This window comes from Cynoglossus semilaevis, chromosome 14, assembly GCF_000523025.1.
Source record: "Cynoglossus semilaevis isolate Cse_v1.0 chromosome 14, Cse_v1.0, whole genome shotgun sequence".
NCBI classification, from domain to species: Eukaryota; Metazoa; Chordata; class Actinopteri; order Pleuronectiformes; family Cynoglossidae; genus Cynoglossus; species Cynoglossus semilaevis.
In genome coordinates this window covers 19666225-19690922 of record NC_024320.1, presented here as the reverse complement: position 1 = coordinate 19690922, position 24698 = coordinate 19666225, and the positions used below count along the sequence as shown (strand labels likewise).

General features: G+C 39.0%; 3 protein-coding genes across 4 annotated transcripts in view; 1 reads left to right on the top strand and 2 right to left on the bottom strand.

Moving 5' to 3' along the window:
- The first annotated feature begins 1153 nt into the window (after window positions 1-1153).
- sgtb (small glutamine rich tetratricopeptide repeat co-chaperone beta) lies at window positions 1154-6034 on the top strand. The gene is made up of 11 exons (XM_008325713.3): window positions 1154-1297; window positions 1533-1636; window positions 2038-2113; window positions 2719-2818; window positions 3637-3741; window positions 3827-3965; window positions 4074-4136; window positions 5003-5040; window positions 5138-5221; window positions 5362-5482; window positions 5864-6034. The coding sequence occupies exons 1-10, from the start codon at window positions 1198-1200 to the stop codon at window positions 5471-5473; spliced, it is 921 nt and encodes a 306-aa protein (XP_008323935.1). The 5' UTR covers window positions 1154-1197; the 3' UTR covers window positions 5474-5482; window positions 5864-6034.
- A 1156-nt stretch (window positions 6035-7190) lies between these two features.
- On the bottom strand, window positions 7191-14017 carry trappc13 (trafficking protein particle complex subunit 13). 2 transcript variants are annotated; one of them, XM_008325714.3, is made up of 13 exons: window positions 13862-14017; window positions 13332-13400; window positions 12418-12517; window positions 12251-12335; window positions 12025-12152; window positions 11714-11786; window positions 11378-11422; window positions 11021-11038; window positions 8541-8674; window positions 8270-8468; window positions 8083-8183; window positions 7835-7982; window positions 7191-7518 (listed from the first exon to the last, which is right to left on the bottom strand). In XM_008325714.3, exons 1-13 carry the CDS (start codon window positions 13905-13907, stop codon window positions 7411-7413), a joined length of 1254 nt encoding a protein of 417 aa, XP_008323936.1. In that variant the 5' UTR covers window positions 13908-14017; the 3' UTR covers window positions 7191-7410. The 2 variants fall into 2 exon arrangements, with proteins under 2 accessions (XP_008323936.1, XP_008323937.1); XM_008325715.3 differs by lacking the exon at window positions 11021-11038.
- An 8562-nt stretch (window positions 14018-22579) lies between these two features.
- Window positions 22580-24698, bottom strand: part of tnfrsfa (tumor necrosis factor receptor superfamily, member a) — a 25508-nt gene continuing 23389 nt past the window's right edge. Inside the window, exon 10 of the mRNA XM_008325716.3 lies at window positions 22580-23759. Within this exon, the coding sequence (XP_008323938.1) occupies window positions 23458-23759 (302 nt within the window). The 3' untranslated portion in view covers window positions 22580-23457. The remainder of the gene's footprint in view (window positions 23760-24698) is intronic.

The window sequence follows — 24698 nt, the reverse complement described above, 5'->3', positions numbered from 1 at the left end:
TATTACCAGGCCGATATCGGTATCGGTCGATATTGGAATTGGGGAATACGTTTTCTAAATTCTAAATATTTTTGTTTCTTCATAAAGAAATGAACAGAACAAAAATGGACAGATCAGTTCAACTCGACACTGTTCATTATAAGAGAATTGCTTATAATTTCTATTTACTTTTGCCATTAACTTAATCCTTGTTGCCAACATGACAAAACTAAATCACCCATAAAAGTGACTGGACATTCTTTGATAACCTACGAGGACAAAAGATGACCCAGAAACGCTCCCTCAAACCAGACAGGACACTGGCTCTGAGTACAGCTTCAGACAATAGCAGCAGAATGATTGCATAACACACCGACCTGAACTCACCTCCACTGCTTGTTAGAAACTGAGTTATGGTTTTACTGTAGTTTCTCATGGCAGACATCTTGACAGTTTGACTGGGAGAGTGGTAAAATAAACAGAGCAGTCTGACATCAGCTCATCATTAATATACTGTATATATATTCACATATATGTATATATGAATATGTATGTGTGTATATATCTATGTATAAAGTATATTACGTCTGTAAAAATTAAGTTGTTAATCAAATTAATTTGTAAAATTAATTAGATTGAAATTTTAATAGTCGAATGCTGAATGACGTACACTAATATATTCTCATGTATATATTAGTCATGATTATTTGTGATAAATCCACACTAATCTGTGATTGGTGAGATAAATATTTTGACTGACAGTCCATATATTATATATTTTTTATTTGAATTTGAAGTCATTTATTATTATTTTAATTTTAAACAATACAGTACAAATTTAAAATATATGTAAATCAACCAAAAAAATGTATAATCCCGGATCAACCGCCATAGAAGACAGGTTTACCATCAGCTGTAGTAATACAGTCAGTTGTTGCAGGTGAACACAATAGTTCCTCGTGACTAATACCTGACTTTTACCAATGAAGAATCAGAATAATTCATGTCAGTGGAGGTTGAGGTATGTGTCTGTGTGCACTGACAGCACTTTTCATTTAAAACCTCATGCCTTTCTGTATAACGTGCTGTTCTTCAGCATGTGTTTCCTGTTCTTGTTACAATTAATTGATTGGACAATTTAACACTGCGGTCGCCCTCCCCTGTCCTCTCCCCTCCCCTCCTTTTCTCTCCTTTTGCAGTTTTCCAGATTTAAAAAAAATGGCCGTGGAGAAGCGCCTGGCGTTCTCTATTGTGCAGTTTCTACGAGATCAAACACACTGCGGTGCTTTAAATTCTGACGAGCAGGAGAGTCTGGAAGGTAGGTCATAGAAACTGTCCACTCCGTTAACAACTAATATAACGATGGAAAAATAAAAAAAACTGTGGATTAAACTGAACCTTGCTACAGTGTGTAGAGTATTTATGGACTGGGGATTTATTATGATATTCTTGTTGCCAAATGTTTTTCTTGCCGTCATAACATCAGTCCACAGAACACGTAAAGTGACTGGTGTATTTTCCCTTTTATTCATGTGACCCTCTTCCTCCTGCAGTGGCTATACAGTGTTTGGAGACCACTTTTAAGATCAGCTCCAGTGACTGTCACCTGGCTGCACCTCAGCCTCTCACTGAGATATTCCTCAATTCCCTGCTGAAGGTTGGTGCTCCACGCTTCCAGGCACCTGCACTGTAATACAGCAGGAAATTATATCAAGTTATATGGTTATGAGTTTTTGTCAAGGCACAAGGCTCACGACATGAGACTGTGCAGCATTCAAAGCTTATGGAGCGTCACAATACACAACTACAGATACTGGACCGTAGGTTTTGAAAAAGTACAAAAGACGTATTCACTTCCCTGCACTCAGTAAGGCTGCTCTGCAGACTGGATTTGAAACAAAAAAAATCCTGGGTATATAGAGCACATCGTTCTGCCAAAATGCATTTAAAATTAACCTGATTAATTAATGTGACGAGCTCGTTAATACCGTCAGCCCTGATATATAAAGGTGTGTGTTTGTGTCCCATAATTTATCCCAATGCTCTGCATTTGTCCAGAATGACAACATAACCATACCAGAGTGCTCTCCGTCTCCAGAAGACATTGAGCGAGCAGAACAGCTGAAGAACGAAGGTAACAGACTCACATTCTCATGTAAAGGCAGCTTTTTGACAATTGTGTGACCTACTTTATTTATGTTTTTATAATAAAATATGTTTTTTCTTATTTCCCGAAAAACAAGCCGTAAAAACTACAGTGGAGAAACATTTAAATCACTAATGGTTTGACATTTATGACTTTTGTCACATTATTTTACAGATTAAATGTAGCCACTATGTTAATTTGCCTTTTTATTTTTAGTACAACAGCAAAAAAAGGTACAATTCGATAATGAAATGTTAGTTTTGAGTAAGAATTAGAATCAGAATCAGATTTATTTGTTGATCCTAGGGAGGAATTATTTTGTATTATAAACAAACTCCTGATGTAATATATACAAATACAAAAAATCCTAAAAAAAAAAGTTAACATTTAATACAATAAAACAACAGAACTGTAGCAGCGTCCCAAAAAATAAATCTCCAGCATCTGGACAATATAGTGAGACTGAGAGGAACAACAGCAGCAGTCACTCTGTAATAACGGCAGCATGAAATATGAAAACAATAGCAGCTAAAGGGTGACCTTTGACCTTCTCAGAATGTCCTATCTTTGTATTTTGGTATTTTATGTTTCAGGGAACAACCACATGAAGGAGGAGAACTACAGATGTGCAGTGGAGTGCTACACTAAGGCTATTGATCTGGATCTGAGAAACGCCGTGTACTACTGCAACAGGTATTTATAATACACCTGGAAACCTGTCGTTGTTGTTGAAGCTAATGCGTCAACGGTGTCAGTAGAAATGTTATAACATTTTATGACACAGCTCTCTGCCAGTGGAGCCAATCACAGCACCAGTCCGTCACATGACCAGGTTCAGACAAACAACCAATCACACACCGAGTCATGCTTACTATATAGTCAAATAAGAGTGTCCAGTTGACACTGATGCATGTGTTAGGACTGGGAGATGAAGCACAAGGAAAACATGCAAACAGCTGTTTGAGAATAGAATAGAATAGAATGGAATAGAGCTGCTGAGAATAGAATAGAACAGAGTAGAATAGAATAGAATAGAAACTGGAGTACTGCATTAGAAAGTCTGGAGTGGTCATGGGAGAATTACTGTGCAGGATTTGAGAATGAAACAGGATTTGCTAGTCAGGTGGGAAGCGTGTCGTCTGATTGACAGATGGGTTCAGAGTGAAACAGGAATCTTTTGAACCCTAGCGTCAGCAGATGATGTTGAAAGGGTTGAGGTCTGCAATGAAGAGAGGAGTGGGCAGCAAGTGTGAAAGAATAGGTTTATAAGAGGGTAGTGAGATCTGCTATGATGTGTGGTTTTTGGATGTAAAAAAAATAAATAAAACAGGAGGTGGCAGTGTTGGAGATGCTAAGTTTTTTTGTGCAAGTGACCAGGATAGACAGGATCAGAAGGAAGTGAAGGAGGGAAAAAAGGAAGAACAGGAAGAAGTTCTTCCTGTTCTTACGTTCTTAAATAATGTGAAAGCTCTGGATTTAAACCTAATTTGACCGTTTGTCTCTGGTTGCAGGGCTGCAGCTCACAGTAAACTGGGCAACTACACAGAGGCCACATGCGACTGCGAGAGAGCCATTGGGATCGACCCCACTTACAGTAAAGCATATGGGCGGATGGGGTAAGTGTGACTGTAAGAGAAGAGGTTTTTTATGATCCGTTCTTTGCTACTCTGTGCTCCATCACTCTCCTCTTCGTGTCTCTAGTCTAGCTCTGACAGCCACGAACAAATACCCAGAGGCAATTTCCTACTTTAAGAAGGCATTGGTGCTAGACCCTGAGAACGACACGTACAAATCCAATCTGAAGATAGCAGAGGGGAAGCAGAAAGAAGCGAGCAGTCCAGTAGGTTCATTTATGTTATAATGTGTTTTTTTACACCCTTTGTACATGCAGTAAAATGTGTTTCCTTATAATTATGATTATTTTTTTGTCTATTTTTGTGTACGACAGGTAGCAGCAGGACTGGGCTTCGACATGGCCAGTTTGATCAACAACCCTGCCTTCATTAGCATGGTAGGGGAACAGCACACGTCGTCAGCATTGTGTCAGGAAAATATTGCTCCTTGAAACATTTTTGGAGGGCAGGGTGGGGGGGCACCTCTGACACTGTACAGACATTTTACTACATCAGTCTGACCAACCTGACCAGCACTGCATGTAAAGATTGTCTCTCGTCTTCTTTCCTCTGTGAATTCCATAAATGGACCTGAGTGCATGAATCAATAATTTATAGTGTAATGGGAGTCCATTACCTTATATGTGCAGCACAACATTCTTTATCCTGATTTTATCCTGATTCGACATTTAGATATATAATTAATTTATTCTGGAAGACTTTATTTTCCCAAAATCAGACTTTTTACTTTGACTTTGTTGAATTCATGTTAAACACACACACACACACACACACACTGGGTCAACTAATCGTAGAACTAATTAAAAAAATCTTACCCAAATACAATTGTGTATTTTACGCAGTTTCTTCTATGTGAATATTATATAACAGTACTACTAATACTCATGCTAATAATAATATAATAATTATCCATGTCTGTTTGTCTTATGTTTTGTAGCGCTTTGGTCTACAATTTAGGATGTTTGTAGATGGAAATATGTTCTATTAGAGGATAGACCAGTAGGTGGCAGTCATCAAAGCTCAGATGATACATAACTAACCCTTGTAGCAGGTATAATTTTAGCAGTAAAGATCAGCCCGGCTGAGCCTTGGAAAAGACTCCCAGATGAAGGCTGATTTAAAGATGACTCATTAATTTTTAAAATCCTAAAATCTACATTGTACACAAATATTACAGTCATAAATATTCTCATAAATCATCTAATGATGTCAGAGGATTTCAGCGTTGTTTCTCTTGTTACAGGCTGCCAGTGTGATGCAAAACCAACAAGTACAACAGCTGTAAGTGATGAAATGACGGTCACTTTAAAACCAAGTGTTTTTTCATGAACACTCACTGTGTCACTGACTCACTGCCGCTGTCTTCCTGTGTGGTCAGCATGTCTGGAATGATGTCCAACGCAGTGGGGGGGCCTGCAGCTGGAGTGGGAGGACTCTCGGACATTTCCAGTTTGATTGAAGCGTAAGTCAACTCACCGCCAGCACGGAATCTTTCTGCAATCACATCAGAAATACAAAGCTACATAAAAAACAAATAAGAACACCTTAAAATAAACGATGCTTATATAAGTGGTGAAACAGCGACCTCATCTGTTTTGACAGGGGACAACAGTTTGCTCAGCAGATCCAGCAGCAGAATCCAGAGCTGATTGAACAGCTGAGGAACCACATCCGGAGCCGCTCCTTCAGTGGCAGCGCTGAGGAACACTCATGATCTAATCAGGTATTTAGACATGTAGTATCTGTTGGTTGTATTTACATGTTCAAATACTTTTATGTTATTGTATCATTTCATATTGTACTGCAGCTGTACCAGTCCAGTGCTGTAAGTTGTGTGATTCATTTAGAACTGTTGTTACACAGTGACACATGGAACACTGATAATGAACAATGGCTTGTTCAGTCAGTGGTTCCCAAAGTCGGGAGCGGGGGCACAGAGCCATTGGAGATGGGGTGCAGCAAGACCAATTCATTTCAGTGTTTATATATATATATATATATATATTTCAGTGTTTTTATATATATATATATATATATATATATATAATTAAAACACTGAAATGAAACATACAGAGCGTTTACAATCTCTACACCCATTTCTTAGAGACCCAGTGTGTTGACAAGAGGGGACGAGGACGGGTTCGAAGGCACTTTACTGTAACTGAAGGCTGCGGAGGGCGGAGGAGACCAGAGCCTGGAGACTGGACCATGAACTGAAACATCCCACATTTAGGGCAGAATATATGGTGAACACTTCATCGAAATAAACCATAGACCAAACCACATTCAGCTTATTGACAGAATTTGACCAGATACCTTATACAGAACACAGATGTGTAGTGTTTTATATGTGGTGACTCTAATCGGTGTCATGAGCTACAAGTTAGTCATGTCACCATGAACGACCGATGGAGGGGTGCGGGGGATGTCGTTTTTCAGCGTTGAAGGGAACATTACAGCTTTGTCTCATACGGTGCACATTAAACATCAGGTTTACTCTGTTTATACCGTGTTGTGTATAGACAAACAGAACAACTCGTCTTCTTTTATAGTCGGTCATGGTGCACTCGTCACTGCTTCTCCATGAGGGAGACTCCACCTTTACAACTCTGTAGCTGTTGCCACGGTGTTTGCTGCCTGCATTATGTTTTTGCACTTTAGCAGATTTCCTCTTATTCCAGACTCTGTTTCATTGTTAACTATCCCAGGAAGAGGAAACTATTATTTAGAATGTTTTTTTTGCATGCACCATAATCTGGTATTTGAAATCAGATGCTTCACATAAGCTACCGGTAGTAGGTATGTTAGAACAGCAACATGTTTTGTCTAAAATATGTGAATAAATGTCTGAAATGTGTCACAGCTCTGTATTGATCTTGAATCCAATCTATGAATCGTTTACCCCGATACCAGTATTTTACTATGTATACGACTGTATGAGGGAATGCAGTTCCTAATGTGTTATGTAACTGGATTTTCACTGCCAGTCTGAACTAACAGACATACTGTACATCAGTATCTGTCACTCACTAACACAGTGGTGACATCATAATCCAGGACATAAAAACATCAGAAGAGTCTGACTTAAGCATGAAGGGCAGAACTTTCCCCCCAAAAAACAAGACAAACAAAAGAAAGGAAATGTAGCACAATCCATTGTAAGGCGTACAACCGGCAAATGTAAACAACACATTCCACAAAATATCAGTTAAACTGAGGATAAAATTGATTTAAAAAAATAAGTTCAACAAAATTAACACAGCCAGCTGACCAGAAAGTGAGCAGAGCTTTTAACACAATATTATCTCTTTCATGGATTGTTTTTTTTTTTTCCCTGAGAAAATTGCATTTACTTCAGTACCTCTCATATTAACCCTTAATAAATTGGGGAAATAAAGAGACATATAAAAGAACAAAAACACACACACTACTGTTAAATGTTTCATAGTAATATCATAAATCAAACGATACACATTTTATTAACATATATGCACATTTACATTATTATTTTCAAAGACGGGGATTTAGATTATTAACAATTCATTTTAAAATACAGCAGTGTCCACTTGGAATGCAAAAAAATGAGTTAAATGCCAGCAACGTGGAAAAAAATTCCAAAGTTGGTCTAGTTTAAAAAAATCAATAAAATGTCTAGCACTCATTGCTGGTGAAGGGGCAGACCACACACACTTGTGCGATGTCGTCATATTCATATGTCCTCTTCAGAAACGTGTCGGTGAGTCTGAGTCCAGAAATACTCTGGAGACGAGAAACACAGAAGGAAAAGCCTGAGTACCCCTGTACTACACAAAGGTAGTAATCAGTGGCTAAGAATGAGGGGCGTGACCCATGACTATTTCAGGGTTGGAGTTGTTCAGATCAGAGACAAAATTTAAATCACTGCATTGGAAACTGTGGGAATTGGTGTTTTAACAGTTTGACGGAGGAATGACAGACTCGTGTTTTGCTTTACATGCTAATACAAACAGTAGGGCCGCCCCCTGGTGGTTTGTTCCCTAAATGTATACGACGATTGTTGCTCTATAGACGAGTGTTGTTTTAGTGCAGCTCCTACCTGAAGACCCTGTACAGACGACAACAGTGTGAGGGGCAGAGAGAGGAAGGCTGCAGGGCTGAGTTTTCCCAGCTGTCGTCCAGAGACACCACACCAGTGGACGGACCTGGTATTACACATCTCTAACACCAGGTCCATGGTTCTCTCACTGAAATAGAGGCAGTTATCAGTCCTACTCCCATCATCAGCTTTACGGAAGTTCTGTTTGTTTATTTGTTAGTAAGAAACAGTCGATTGTTTTTTTAAACCTGCAGTTGGTGATTTTACAGGTGATGTCAAAGGGCTCCTCGAGGTTGACCGTGTCAGGAATCGTCTCCAAAGACAACCTGATGTCGCCGTACCCTGGTGCCTGGAAGACAATGAAAAACAATAATAAGATAACAAAACAAATAAAAGCATAATATTTGTGGTATTTTTCCCATTAACATCCATTACCATTCTTTGGAGCTGACTGGTTTGTAGCCTCCCCCTCTCCCCGAGATTGGTCTTCCATACAATGTCGAGTTTTCCGATGACCGTCACACCTTTGATGACTCCGGCCTTCTCTGCGTACTCGGGCTTTGGCTTCAAACAGTACAGGTACTGCCGAGTGTCCATGGGCTGTAGGTAGGACATTTTCCCAAACGTGGACTCCCTGGCAGATAAACAGTGCAGATTACAGCAGGAAGTGACACACCGATAAATGAACCATTTGGACGTTCCTTACCCCTGATCTCCATGTGTGACTGTGTTGAGCTCTGTGACGTTGTACATCATGGACGGTTCTAAAGAGACCTTCTCCATGAACATTGGTGAAGTGGTGATGTTCTGGATCTGAGCCTCCAGGAAGACTTCGTCTGTCTGGAGCACAGATGACACAAGTCAGGCCTCGACTGTAGTCACTGGGGCCACATTGTTGCAAACTGTCCAAGGTGAACTGAGCAACATCTCAACTACTGTTGTTAGGATTGGGAGGGAGGTTTAGATATTATAAATGATACTGTCCTAAAAGATCAGAGGAGGTAACAATGACGAGCTAAAAACAATTAGCCTTTGGTTACTGTCCCTTTCAAGTGACCTCTAAAGGGAAGATTTATGAAATATCTGAAAAACATGACAATAACAAAACAATCAAAACTGGTGTAAAGAATTCACCCAGTGTTACCGGTTGGTAGAATGAGGTGTTTAGGGCAAAACTGCATCAAGGCTTATGGTTAAACAGGTGACAGTGGGATGTGATCTTTAAAAGTGTTGTGTGTAGACAACTATTCTGGGTGAAGTGAGGGTTGAAAACAGCGTGTTTAGACTAGAAAAAAAAAACTACTAGATTAATATCATTGATTTACACCTTAATACTGTTATTTTCCCACTCTTTGCTCAGTGCACCTTGGTGGACAGTGTTAGTACCAGCGTTGACCAGCAGTCTTCAGTCGGGGTCGCACAGTCATCAAATCACCTGTGGTCTCTCAAACATCAACTAGTTATGTGACAACTACACTTCTACTGTAAATGTAAATTAGTCGACTCTACATCTGAGTCATGTTGACATGTAGACGTAACAGAATGCATTTGAAGTTGATCTTACACTTTTTATTTCCCAAATATTGCAGGGAAATGTTAAAAAGAAAATATTGGTCTTCTGGGCCAAGATAGAAGTTCTTCTTTTACTCTTAAATCCAGGAGTAAATTCCCTCAAATTCATGAGAATAATCCAGTATTCTTTGAAAAGTATTATTTATATTTGTTATGTTCTACTTTTTGTAAAGCCGATGTTAAGGAACAAACCAAACGTTCCAAAGATTATGTCATTTCCAATACTATAGTAAGTATTTACATACACTCGATTCTTTTCCATAGTACTGTATATACACAATACTGCACAGAAAAATATTAATAGACTAGAGTGACTATTTCTAACAGTCAAACTGTGAGGATTATAATTGTTTGTTGTGGTTGTTAGCTAAAGTTACACTACAACTGATCACCACAGTCTTCACTTCAACACAAAGGACAGTCTAGTATAATAATAGTTGATGGTTGAGAAGACAACGGTTGAGTGCAACCTCCACTGTACGGCAGATCCAGTGACAGAGAAGCAGAGACCAGTTCATGTCTGCTATAAAACAGAAACAGTGCTGACAATGAACCGTTCTTCATCAGGTTAATATAAAATCACAGAGCTCAGCGTCAGGTTCATGCAAAGCCATTCCAACCAAAACCTGAAACCTGACACAGTCAAATCAATCATCATTTCCCCCATTATTTCAATATAGATTGTGCTTCGTTAGGCACTGATAATTAGACTGTGATTAGTTGTTTCGATCACAGTAAAAAAACTTAAGCCCAACAGCACAAAAGTGCAGGAATTCAACTTAAAAAATGTTCTTATCACTATTGATTCAATCTGTAGTTCTCAACCAGGGGTTCCCAGAACCTGAAAGGGTCTGAGGGCTATACTCAAGGGTCTACAAAATATTGTTGCAACAAAGATAAAATTCTATTTTAATATTTAAAGGGGTATATCTGCATAACTTTGTGACAATGTTTGTATAGTACGGTAATCCTGAAATGCTGCTTCAACTGGATTGAGAAACTATGATGACATTTATATCAAGTTTGGCTTTATGAAACACTAAAATGTAAGTGTTGTCATTCCAATGTCATCTGGTAGCATTAGTCGTTAGCAACATAAGTCAGTGAATGTGGAGGTTCTTGGTAAATACCATCCTCTGACCTCTAGTCAGTGAATGTGGAGACTGTATTTCTATAATGCGAAGATTCTTGGTAAATACCATCCTCTGACCTCTAAAAAGGTTGAGAACCCCTGGTCTGGATCCGACTGAAAAAATAACTAATCTCTTTTTAAATGATACATTGGATAATTAATGCAAACTGCAAGGATTAAAAATGACAGCACAAACAGTGCTGTTTGAAGTCTAAGCCCTGTAAAGAATGAGATGGCGAGACAAGCATAAGCGTCCACAGAGAGGGCAGAAGACAAAAATGGAAACTTCAGATTGAGTGTTCATGGCCACTGAGATAATTTTTTTTTTTTACTGGTTATTGTTTCTTTTTAAATATGTGTCAAAACCCTGCTTTCCTTTCCATTTTTTTCCATCGCACCTCTCTGTGGGGTCAGAGTTTGTTGCACCAGAAGAATTGGAAAAAAACAAACACTCAGCCAATGAGAACAGAAGGAACAATTACCACAGAACTGAGGTCACTCTAATGGAGAAAATAAAATACAGGACACAATAAAAAATGAGGTTACATGCCAAAAGGTGATGACAATGAACATTTGCAGTCACTAACACTAAAAGCTACTGAAATGACAAATGGAAACATGGAAAATTCTTGACCTCCAGGAATCGCAACCATTTTTTGTAAAATAATCTTCCTGGAGATTCAAGGTTTTCATGGAATACTACAAAATCCCTCTACTACCAAAAATAAAAAAAAAAATGATCTGGAGCAGGTCGAACAAAATAAATCTATTGGCAGAAAATGTAGCGAGTCTTACGTTTTCCTGCGTCTGCCGTTGCTGTACGATGATGGCTGACTTACCTCTGCATTGTAGAACTTTGTCTTGACGTCCAGCGGCTTCAAAACCTGATAGAAAATGGATTGCAAACGATTGGTTGAAGTTTTCTCACAAGACTCTTCCATCTTAAAACCAGGCAAAAAACCCCAAACTGTCTAAATCTGACAGACGACGCCGTCAGACGTCAGGCTCTGACGGCAGCTTGTTTCCAAACTGACTCTCACACACCAAATGCTGAGCCCTGGTGGTAATTAGATTCACCCAGTTGAAGATCTGTGACTTTTCGCAGGCCTCCTCCAAACGCACACACAAGTTCAACACTGTCACAATAATAAAGAGGGCACGGTGCTGTTACTCACCTGGAATTTAAAGAACTTTCGAAAATAGAGCTTTTCTCCGTACTGTGTGGTGTAACTGACCGCACACACCAAGCTGGGAATGGAGAGAAATGAAGAGACGAGTTCAACAGCAACTGGAACAACTGTTCACTGATGGTACTTTATATCTTTCACATCAGGAATATCAGAGTCTGTCAGAAAGATTTTTTTTCATTCACTACTATTCCTAGCAGTAAAAATAAAATCAAAAATAAAATGAGACCAAGTGGTTCACTGCAGCTCTAATGGACTCCATCGTGAAACACGGGAGTCAGTAAGCCACAAACACTCACATGTGTGTTCCTATTTCTTTGACTTCGTGATGAATGACATCATCGATGCAGCACTCGGGTTTAAGTTCTGCTACTGCTGAGTTTGACGCAGACAGGTTGAGTCTCTGTGAGCTGGTCTGTAGATCAGCCTGAGGAGAATGACATGAACGAACAATTCTGTGTTTTATCATTTATCATCAAAGTATATTGATATATAGTAGTCTGATATGTTTCATCTTTTAATTACCTTGACTAGAATGTCCTTAACAACCTGGTTGCTATCATTGTGAACACTAATGTAACTGGAAAACGTCTCCCCGAGGAAGATGTTTCTGTGTAATGAAAAAGTACAAGTGAAAGTGAACAAGTTTTAAAGTATTAAAAAAAAGATTTTTGAACGTGTGAAAACACTACCCAAAGTTCTGTGGTAACGTTAGCATTTCCCCCAGCATTAGCGTCTCTGCTCCTTTTATGGTAGAAGGGTCCTCCCTCATGAGTTGACTGAACAAATCACCTGTGGACACAAATCAGAAACATGAATCAAGAATTTAACACGGCATCTGATGTTTATATGGTTTTATATGAAGCAAGGAATTTTACTATAGCATTGTTGTTGTTTTAAAACAGCACAGAACCAAAGGTTTTTCAGCTGAGAAGGAGAGAGATAGATAGATAGAGGGGGTGAGGAGTGGGGGTTTGTGGGGGACAGTGAATTTCAATGGATTGTTGAAATCTTTCCACAATTCACTGTGCCCACTAACACATCAGGATTAAAGGCCGTGGGCCCAGGGCAGCGTGTGTGATGTGGTGAAGCTGATTACAGACATTTGAGATGCACACAGTCAGTATTTATAAGCCTGCTGTAGAGTCTGTGTATCCTGTGCAGTGAGGGTGGATCAAAGAGACAGAGGGAACACCTTTGAAGATCGGGTTACAAAGACTAAACCAGATGGATCACCGTTGGGTTTAAATTTCTGTCCTCTGTCCAACAGTGTGACCACACGTCCCGCGAGCTGTGATCTTTCCACTGTCAAATATTAAGATGTACAACCCATATGAACTAACTATCACTTTGTTTACATATTTTTAATACATTAATTATGTGATTGTATATGCATTTATTTTAAAAAGTCATGTGAAGTGGTAATAGAATTTAAAATCACATATCAGTCAATGTGGTTTTCTACATGATGTGTGTATGGGAATATATTTATTATAACTATTATCAAAAAGTATTTATCCATAATGAAATTATTTAATGGTCTCCTTTATGATAGAGGGAGATATGGAGGAGAGCCATACTCATCGATATTGAACGTGGAACTTACCCGGTAGATCTCGGTCCTCACATGTCACTGGCAGGTTTGTGAAGAGTGTCGGTTTCGTTAACCGCATCACTGTAAATGACAGCTGTTATTGACCTGACCGACGAGTGACAGTGAATAATATCAGATAAAAATAAGTTCCGCAGGATGGGCACCACAGCAAAACAATAAATAAAACAGAAACAAAACAATTTCATTTCCACAGATGTACATTATTCACAACCTGTCTGACACTGATACAGCCACGAGCAATGTACAACGTTTAAACCGATACCAACAGAAAAAGCGGGCTACCATTTAAAATTTCGACAAACTTAAATTGTACGATTTGTTGTCATTAATAAACGTTGTATAGCAGTAGTAGCAAAAGCTACGAGCAGCTAACGACAATAACAAACAACCTGCGGCAGTGAAACGTTGATTTTATCATTACACGTACATTCACAGTGTTTACTTTACAGTACAAAGTTTACTCCTATTTTATCATTACACATACATTCAGTGTTTACTTTACAGTACAAAGTTTAAAATACCTTTTAAAGCAAGTAAGTGCTCCTGTTTGGCTTGGTTTACATCCATTTTTAATGTAGAAGATAGTGTGTTAAGGGACTAGGCTAACTGCTAGTGCACTTTCACCCTACAGGAAACGGTTCCTCAGCGTTTCATTTGCTGAACACCTCCACCTACTGGTTAGGATGTTTAACAACAGTAGCAATACGTTTATTATGATACGTTTATTATTACTGTTAGTAATATTACTAGTAATCGTATTAGTAGTAATAGTAGTTGTTGTAGTAGAATGCATGCATTCATCTTCTCAAAATAAATTATGTCTAACTAAATTAGATTGGCCCATGAAAATAATGAGGATATTTGGGTATCAGATATCTGATTAATTAAAAATAATACCTAATTGGATTTGATTGAATTCAAGAAATATTTTCTACCTCAAGAGTTGTTTTGGAATGTATTATTGAATTTTTTTTCTTTCTGCACGAAATCGATTACGTCTCTAATTAGAGAGTCTGAAATACACTGACATCCAGTGGTTCAGTAGTGTATTACAGTGCTGTTCTTCTAGTATTGGAAAAAGAAATATCTAAATAAAAAGATTAAAATCTCTTGCAAAACCTTTATAATTCTAAAACATGTTTTATTTAAATTGGTTACAATGTTGATTTTCCTCTGATTTTAACATGTATTATACATGTTTGTGTTGGAAGGTTGAAGATTCCTGATAAATTGTTACAATGTTGAAGACAATTCAGTTATTAAAAATTGGTCACCTTTTTAAATCTAATATATTTTGAGACATTTTTTTAAAAAATTGCCTTTATGTTTAGAGTCAGGCATTTTTGAGACATTTTTTAAAAAAAATTGCCTTTATGTTTAGAGTCAGAAAAGACACAAAATGAAATGGAAAAATGTTCTCCCCAGGCCTGACATAGTAATAAGATGTAAATTAAAACAGAACTAAGACTTTCACCACACTGCAGGTTCAACCAATTTACTCTCTTTATACATAAAGAACATCAAGGCCTGTTGTTGTTCAAACTGTTTGTTACTTTAAATAAAAAAGATGTTCTCAGGACCAGGAACCATTGTTCTCTGTATTTTCCTGCTCAGAACAGTGTCTCAGTTTTGGCTGTGCACCAACAATGATCACAGAAAGAGATTAGATGTTTACTGACGACACTGTCGTTTTCATTGGTCATGCTAATATTCCATGCATTCTTCACATTTGTTTCTAAAAAACCCAAACATTGAGCCACATCTATGCAACACAATTGCTCAATAAAGGAGAATAGAATGTTGCAATTCTAATTAATATTGATACCAAGTGTAAGGTCTTTTCGAGACCCTTTGATCCACCGACTGCAGTGAACATCTGTATGGTTATGACATGACCTAGTTAAAAAAAAAACACTGTTATAAAAATTTAATTTTCTTTTTTTAAAGTGACGGTAACAACAGAGGCCACTGTATCATCCAATTTAGCACAGAGCTCCTGTGAGAAGAAAGGCTCCACAGTTTAGTGAGGGTCCAGGACTGTGGGCCGAGGCAGATGATCAGGGACGGTGACGCAGCTCTGTGTGTAATCTCATTTGACTTTGTAATTACAACATGCAAAGGTCAGGCAGGCATGAAGATAAGTGACAGTTTTATTGCAAATATCATGCGAGAGACGTTAACAGCGGAGCATAAATTACATTATGTCTTTGTGACAGCAACATGAATCAGTTCTCCACCTTCTGACCGGCCTGTCTGTGCGCTGACTGCAGTTGAAAGCCATTCTACTGAGGTTTCCATGGAACGATGGAAACGATGAAAAAATGTTCGATACTGGTACCAATACCGATACCTTCATTTTGATACAGTTTTCTGAACGATACCATTTTTGGAATATCAATTTATTTAATTTTTACACACACAAACACACATACATATACATAAATACATATACACATGTATATATGTACATACGTGTGTATATATGTACATATACATAAATATACACATGTACATACATACATGTTTCATACATGAAAACATATACACATTTATTTATGTACATATACACATGTATTTATGTACATATATATACATATACACACATACTGTATGTACATATGTATATATTTATATGCAATTTTGTATTTGTGCACATTCCTATATGTTTATGTATGTACACATATATGACCTCTTCCAGACATCTTTTCATGACTGCAGCCTTGGTCTAATCCTGTTTTCATTTTTCATTTTTCCATGAAAACTTTGCGGTCCAGTGTGTAATAATTTACGACATGTGATTGTGAGACTGCGTGTCACAACAAACAGTCGACTCCACAGTCACCATCACATACAGAACGTCAACAAACTTTGACTTTTCCTTCCATTGCCTTTTCACATGCAAAACTCTGTGATTTTACACTTTCCTTCCATTGCCTTTTCACATGCAATCCTTCCATTGCTTTTTCACATGCAATCCGTGTGTTGATCAACTTTTGGTCACCAGTATTTGTTCATTACCACAACACTGTTTATTTTATGGTTTGTATGGAGAAGAGAATGAATCTGTTTGCCTCAGCTTTAGGAGACATTTTATGACGCCGGCCTTATTTTATGTCACCATCATCAGAGCAAGTAATGAGCGTGAAAGTCAGTCAAAACGGTCAGTTTGTGTCACATTTGGGAAAAACTTAAAAGCCCGTCAGATCAGTGATAAAGATACATTTCATGGCAGATGAAAATATTGGACAAAAACATAAAAAATAACCCCCACTGGTGGAGGCAGATGAGAAAACATCAGGCCGTCATCAGGTCCAGTCTTCTCCTTAGGCCAATGGAATTATCTTTTTATGATGTCACGGCAATAATTCTAACAGTTGTTGAGGCATTTTAATCAGACCCCAGAGTCGGGCCACGGGCCAGACAATAAAGCAGTAGGTGAATGATGGCCACTGTCTTTGAGATTGTTGTTGTTTTTATGTTTTACGGCTCGTTTTATGTCTCATTTTATCGCCACTTCTACCATATCAGGATGGTGGAAAACTCTTCTGGCATTTTCAAAGTCGGATTCACTTCATCAATGCACAGCCTTTAGTTTTTGTAATGGAGAGACCAAGGAGTTGTAGGTCCAGGTGTATTTAACACAGTGAAAAAAAAATGACTGGGGTTGCACCAGAGCCAATCCAGTGACCTGAGTCTTTCCACTACAACCAGCTGCCCACGGGTCAGTCACTGTTGTGTGTAGTAGGTCAACGATGTCAGCGGCTTGTAGGAATTTTAATGACAGTTTTGTCTAATCTGATTATTTTATATTTATTTTAAAATCCAGTCACGGGCCAGATTGGACGGTACGGTGACCTGGATTCAGTCCACGGGCCACCAGTTGATAATCACTGCTATATGCTAGCTAATATCACTTCTCAGTTTAACGGAGAGTGGAACAGTTCATGTAAGAAGACAGTGTTATTCAACTGAATCAAGCCATTGTTGTAAAAGCTCTGCTCACTTTCTGTTCAACTGGCTTTGGTAACTATTTATAATGCTATTTTATTATTTCATTTATTTTATCCTTAATATAATTGATAGGTTGTCTAACGTGATGACACCGTCAATTTGAAGACAAATAATTTAATACAGAAATTTTATTTTCATTTTGGCTTAAAATAACGTTGTTATTATTGAGAAGAAAATAAAACTGGCTGAAAACTTTACTGTGGTTTTAAGATGAGTTCAAACGTACACACTGCATGGCACATATTTATGATGAAATCGGAGAGCGCACACACACACACACACACACAAATATCCAGTGAGAGGCTGAAAAGTTAACAAAAGGTGAGATTTAAAGTTGAGCTTTAAGTTTGAACTTTCTGACAGCTCTTCACCAGAAATGTCAGTTCCTTAGCTCCAGTTTCCTCAACTGGACCTGGAAAATATGTGGATGGTAACAGTGAGACAAAATAAATAACAAGATGGTTGGGACATGCAAGAAGACGCAGAAGTCAAACTGCACTAAATCTGCCTGGAAGTAGCAGGAAATACAGTACAGTACCCAACTCCAGCTGCCAACCTGACAGGACAGGTGATTAAAAAAACAAAAATGGAATGATAATTAAATCTCAGTTGTGAATAGACAGAACTGCAGCTGTTAAGAAGAACAAGAAGAAGAAGAAGAGGGAGAAGATGAAGAAGAAGGAGAAGAAGGAGAAGAAGGAGAAGAAGAAGAAGAAGGAGAAGAAGGAGAAGAAGGAGAAGAAGAAGAAGAAGGAGAAGAAGAAGAAGAAGGAGAAGAAGGAGAAGAAGAAGAAGAAGGAGAAGAAGAAGAAGAAGGAGAAGAAGAAGAAGAAGAAGAAGAAGAAGAATGAAAAGAAGGAGAAGAAGAAGAAGGAGAAACACAGGAGCTTGATTAATGTTCAGGTCGGGAGAAGCCGCCTTCTGTGGAGACAGCGCTGATCCAGAAGTTCTTCAGCGTCAGAGTCAGTGCCGGTCAAATTCCACTGAGACAGAGAAGTCCATAAATAGACCTGTTATGAGCTGAAAACCACTGAAGACCATTAGACAGGGAGCATCATTACAACAGAAGCAGAGCGTTTGAGCTCAGACAAGGAAACTAAACCATCAATAATGAATAGTGTTGGAAGGCAAACCAGGCCAGATTAGCATACACCCTCCACCCAGACAATACTGAGGGTGATCACAAAGAAGTCGACTGCATCGTGTAATTCCTCCCAGACATGGAGAAGGAAACAGGAAAATCCTCTGAAGGTGGAGAGAACACAGTAAATACGGCTGTAAATGAGCACACCGAAGTTAGGAAGAAAAACATTTCTTATTGATGATAATCACTAGAAGTGTGAACGCCTGAGAAAGTTGTGATTCCACCCAGTACTGATGCAGTACAGGAAGGAGAAAGATCAGATATACAAGTAGTGGAAGGTACGACGGAGCCCGTGAGTACTGAGGAAGGGTTCAGAGACAGGACAGAGGCAACAGGATGCACACGGACACGTCAAACAACTCACAGGCTGTAGCCACAACAACAGACTTTCATCTCCGTCTCCTGCCTCACAGCAAACAACGGCCAGAGAAAAGACAATAAGACAGCACATCAAACAGACAACTACAGCAAACAAAGGCATGACAGAGGAGACGCCGGACTCTGAGGTTTTCAATGTGGATAAAAAATTAAAAAAAAAAAAAGAGAGAACTTATTGAACACCCAGGGTACCAACTCAGAGACTGACGCTGGGCTACCATTTATAAATATTTTTTTCCTTAATTTCCCAAAGGGAACTCCCAAGGGATTAATACAGTTCTACCTATCTATCTATCTATGTTATCTATAAAAAAAAAAGTAGGGAAAAAACCCCCAAGATTCAGCAAAACAAGTGGAAAATAAAAGGTAGACCAGCAAATCCACACATGGAAAACCTCTCTCTGACCTGAGGACGAAAGAATCCACGTCAGCACTTCAGACTAAACCTTCAGGGCTCAAAGAAAGAAGGGAGAGAGACAAAATAATGAAGTCCTGAAGTGGAAGAGACAGGGTCTCACTTCTGTTTTCAGAGGCTTTAGGGACCGTTCATAAACACCAGGATGGGTCAAAGAATTCTGAGCTGCAAAAAGAAAATCATAAATATACTCAATCATGATTACAATCGAATTTTTCAGGATTAATCGTACAGAAACCAAATGATTTTTTTTTTCAGTCAGATGCACACTCTCTCTGCCTGGTGTGTGCTCATTTGCTCCCTCTAGATGCAATCAAATTTCACAAATTTGCCATCATCAGAGAGTCGCTAGCCATAGGTAGGAAACCCTCAGAACTCTATGTATGTATGCATGTACTACGTAACCATGTTTCTGCAGTATTTTCTGGCCTTTTAATGAATGACTTCAAGAGTATTTATTTACAACTGTAAATGTGGTTTTTAACACCGTCCCTCGAGGCGGCCACCAGTGCAGTGCGTCCTTTCTGGTGGCTTGGGAATAAGCTAGCCGTCATGGCTGAATAAGTCCAAAAAATGTCCCTGCCTTCTGCACAGCTTCTGGTATATATAAATACTTGGAAAAAAGTAGTTTGAGTTTGACCTGCATCAGACCTTTGCACAGTACCCCACATGTCCCACATGGGCCTGGTCACGCTTGTCATCACTGATTTTACTGATGAAAATTCCCCGCCACAGTCCACAGATGAGACCCTGCCACTGTGCACAGGTTTTCACATCGCACTGAAGCTGCATGGAAAAATCAAAGCTGCCTCCCCCCCTGGGGCGTCTGTGAATACACCTGAGGGGAGATGAGACCCACAGAGAGAACACACATCTGTCGCCAACTACGATAACAAGCAGCCGAATAATGAGGAATAGTCTGTTATGTCTGTTGTTTTCATTGTTCCGTCGTCACTCACAGAACCAACAGAGATAAGACACTGAGAAAGGAGCGTTTCCTCACTGAAAAAGGAAGGTCAGGTCGGACAAATCATCAAACATGGATTTGTTTGACTCTAAAATATGTTGGAAAAGTACAAACATCTTCCATAGGGGGAAACGTGGTGGGGCGGTGGTGAGTGCTCTTGCCTTACAGCAAGAAGATGACCTGTTCAGCCATGGTGGTTTACCAGGGTCTCCAATAAACAACTCAGCGAAAAACCAACAGGAGGTTACACACTGACGCCCCCTGTGGGTCAGTCTAAATATTAGACCATTCAAGCAGCAAAATACGGATGGCTCGATACAACTATTTCTTGGAGTATCTGCCGATACCAATAGCCTCTTTTCTTTTTCTCTCCCAGCATGCCGCGGGCTGCCGTTGCTGAGGACACAGTGAAATCATCTGACATTGAAACAAAGGCATCTGTACAAAACATTTATTAGAAATTTACATAAAAACATTTTTTTTGAAAATTGCATAATTTAAATCTGAAATTCATGGCAGGCAAAAAAAAAGTGAATAAATGTTCTAAGAGCAATGCTGAACAGGAAGTCTGTACAAAAGAGAAGAGTTTAGGACTTTTGTTGAAATATGTGAAGGTGAAAATACAACATTTTCAAAGTAACAAAAAGACATGCTGTACGCTCAGTCGGACGAACACCGAAGCCTGTCGATCACTTCGATGATACTCTAGGAAAAGGTGGGAACAATGCAAAACAAAAACAGTACAAATAATTAGTATAAGCAGTGTATAGTGGCCCAAAAAGTACATGCAGCCTTTAGTTTCATCGTCTGTCAATAGAGGGCAGTGCCAGCACTGTAGCATCTCCCTGCAGTAACAATATATATCTCTGTAACATTTTATACACAAGAGACTGCAGGAAGACTGGGAGAAATGTTAATTTTTACAAATGGAGTTTGTAACGCACAAACTCTCAATTTACTTTAAACTTCACCGTTTTTTTTTTGTTTTTTTTTCCCGTTTTCCTGATTAAAACACATTTGATACATACACAGCGGGGCTTCAATGCAACTTGTCCACAGTGAACAGAAATATAGGGCAACGCATTTTAAAATGTTCTATCTTTTTATGGCGGTCAAATTATTACAATTTTTAATCTGATTAAACACTGGGTAGATGTGGATTAATCACAATTAATCATGATTAATTGTGATTGTAATTAATTAACGTTGCTACATGCCATTTTTTCTGTACATCGCTGGAACAGAGAGACTTAACAGCAGCTGAATAACTATTATGTGTTTTCAAGACAAATATGGACAACCATAATTTTAGCTTCATAGAGTTGGTGGATTTTAGTGACTGTGCATTTCCATCTGTGATTTGTACAATGTGTCGAGGGTTCGGTGAAGCCGTTGTCCTCGACGACGTTAATCAGTCTACAGTTCCTCACAGTCCGATTGACAGTAGTGTCAGTCAGCTTGTCGGTTGTAGACTTATTTACTGCCCTGTGCTCGGTGACCGACCTGAAGTTGAAGCCTCAACAAACACACGCTGGGCGTCAGATGATATTTTTATCTTTGGTGAAACAAAGACTCTTTCTTGTAGTGTGCATAAATTACAACATGTTCATTGACTACGTATTAGAGAAAGTAGTTGGATAGTTATGCCCATGTGTTGACATATGTTAATAACCTGATTAATTTAACAAAAGAATTGACTTGACTAACGCCAACATTCTTAGCTTCTTTTACTGAACCCAGAAAAGCTTCCTTCATCTTTAGTCTCTCGACTTGGACTAAAACAACCAGTACCTGTGCCTCTAGTCACTCATTAAACTGATGTGATTGCAACACAACTCTCCTCCTTCCAGAGTCCAGACAGTGAAAGGTTTAAACAGGAGCTCGTGTTAAGAAATGATTTCTGCCACGAGCAGGACTTTACCTGAAATCAGTCATTTTGCCCTGAGGCTAAGCATCGTCACCACGCCAGCAGAAGTCGGTTTATGTTTCAGGGTCAAATTTGGCAAAGGTATAAATAAAGAAGGATTACTTGTAACTCTGTGAAACAATAAATATATCAATAAATAAAAATGACCTTGGAAGTTTTTCAACTCAAACTTTTTGGAAGCGCTTTTGCTGAACTCTGGACATTTTGTTCCAACAGAAACCGTGTGTGTGAAATTCCTTCTTGTACTTCTTTGTCCGTGTTAACATCGATCGGGTAGAAGATTGAATTATGTTTGTATCAGGTTAGTTGCTACTTTCTTAGAATGAAATTATAGTAAAAAAAAAAAAAAAGACACTAATGTAAATACCTTTCAACAGACAGCAGTGAACGTTTCTGATTAGTAAGGCTGTACAGAAATTGTTGGCAACGATCTCCTGTCAGGTTAAAGCTCGATGACAAATATAAGAACACATGGACCGACGAACACTCGGGCTGACGAACACTCGGACTGACAAACACTCGGACCGACGAACACTCGGACCGACAAACACTCGGGCTGACAAACACTCGGGCTGACAAACACTCGGGCTGACGGACACTCGGGCTGACGAACACTCGGACCGACGAACACTTGGACTGACGAACACTCGGGCCGACGAAAAACAAACAAAACAACACGATGCGTTAACTCTATTCTTTACATCCTACATGTGCCAGAGGTCAGTGCATTAGAGAGGCACAGTATTAGTGACACAGCTAATGCCACTCATACAAACCAGTGTATATCCTTGTCTCTGCTGAAGGTTCAGCTGTGTGACACACGCACACACACACACACACTCAGAGACGTCTTCATCTTTCAGTATTCTGGCTGCACATTGCTTTGCTACAGCAAGAGACAGATGGCGCCACTCGTGCCCATGGACGTTGACGCCTTCATGGTAATTTTTTTTTGCCGTGTTATAACCGCAGTACTGAATTTGTCCACACAATTTTTTCTTCATGGAGGATTTTACAAGACATTTGTGTGTTTTACACAGGCAGTCTGTTTGCAGCATTGATCGCTTTGACTTGAGCTTACCCTTTTTGTGTGTTTTTGTTTAATTTTTTGTTTGTTGTCTTTTTTTTTTTAGTATTTACTGGCTTTTGAATGCGTGGCTGCACGGCCACAGAGAGGTAAGCCTGTTCAGACGGCACAGCGTCCACCTGCAGCGTCTGTGTGCTTCTAGTTTCTCTGGTTTTTAAATATGTTTTCTTCATTCTTGGTGGTGTTCTTCAGGGCGTGTCTGCGTGCCTGTAGTAGCCTCTCTGCAGCGCCGTGGAGGCGATGCTCTCGGCCGAGCGTCGCTGGTCCATGCTCAGCAGGGTGTTTAACAGGTTGTTGATGTCGGCCTTCAGTCCCTGCCTCTGCATCCAGTTCTTCAGCAGTTCATAGACCTTATCACCCGGGGGGCCGTTTTCCGCGATGCGGATGTGATTGTCGCTGACTCCAAGCATTCTGAAGAACTTGTTGTGGACCCGAACATCCAGGTACTCGTCGAACAAATCAAAGCTTTTCTTCAGGGACTTTTCGGACCCTGGTACGAAACAGACAAAAACAAATACGCAAATAAGACTTTTCCTCCCTCCTTTTTTAGTGTGCAGTTTACAGACAAACATACTTTGTTTGTCCTGCATCTGTGGTACCTTTTACTTTCACCTACAATATTTATCTAAATTGTGTTTGCAGGTCCTTTTTTAATTTTATTTTTTTTATATATTCATTTTCTAAAATGTATTTACTCTTCCACTAGGTGGCAGCAGATGGCTGGAAAACTCAATTTCTGTGAATATATCGATGTTGTGTTCAACTAAACAGGACCAGGTATCAGGTTGAGTAAGTAAATTGTGAGTCAATTACTTGTTTGGTAGAGAGCCATAGGATATTCCTGATGTACAGTTTTTGCCATGGCTCAAAAAAGGGTTGGGGAACACCGGTGTAGTTGATGCTAACACAATTCAATTAGAGCATATTGTAGCTAAAGGAACAACTTTGAGAAGAAAAAAAAGAAAAAGATTTTCTCATTATTTTCCTGCACAGTTTCCTCCACTGCATAATGGATTTATAATAAAATAATGACAACCACAATACAACAAATAACACTCAGCAAATAGGTGGAAAACAATAATAATGATGCAACAATAAATCCATTGTTTGTACAGGAGTTTCAGAACAATAAGCACATTTCCCACATTTCAGTGCATTTTCCTCAAGAGGCTGCACTTTAGGGGTAGGTAAAAATATCATTTCAGCAATGAATTGCCTAATTCAATATTGATTAAATAAATAAATAATTTTTTTTCCCCAAAGTTTTTTGTAGTCTTACTATTTAACTGTGGACTTCTACTTCATACTGAATCGATACCAAAGTGAATCAAATCGTCAAATTCTAAGCAACACTGAGCCTTAGCACACGTGAAAACCTCTTAAGATGAAACAATCCATCAAACCAAGTTGTTTTTCTCCCCGAACTGGA

Bases quoted from the DNA above. Each gene is read 5' to 3' on its own strand.
- sgtb (XM_008325713.3), top strand. From the start codon at position 1,198: ATGGCCGTGGAGAAGCGCCTGGCGTTCTCTATTGTGCAGTTTCTACGA. The intron at 2,114-2,718 runs GTAACAGACTCA...TTTATGTTTCAG, and splicing joins AGAACAGCTGAAGAACGAAG to GGAACAACCACATGAAGGAG. The intron at 5,222-5,361 runs GTAAGTCAACTC...CTGTTTTGACAG, and splicing joins ATTTCCAGTTTGATTGAAGC to GGGACAACAGTTTGCTCAGC.
- trappc13 (XM_008325714.3), bottom strand. From the start codon at position 13,907: ATGGATGTAAACCAAGCCAAACAGGAGCACTTACTTGCTTTAAAAG. The intron at 13,401-13,861 runs GTATTTTAAACT...TGTCATTTACAG, and splicing joins GCACTTACTTGCTTTAAAAG to TGATGCGGTTAACGAAACCG. The intron at 11,787-12,024 runs GTGAGTGTTTGT...CTCCATTCCCAG, and splicing joins AAAGAAATAGGAACACACAT to CTTGGTGTGTGCGGTCAGTT.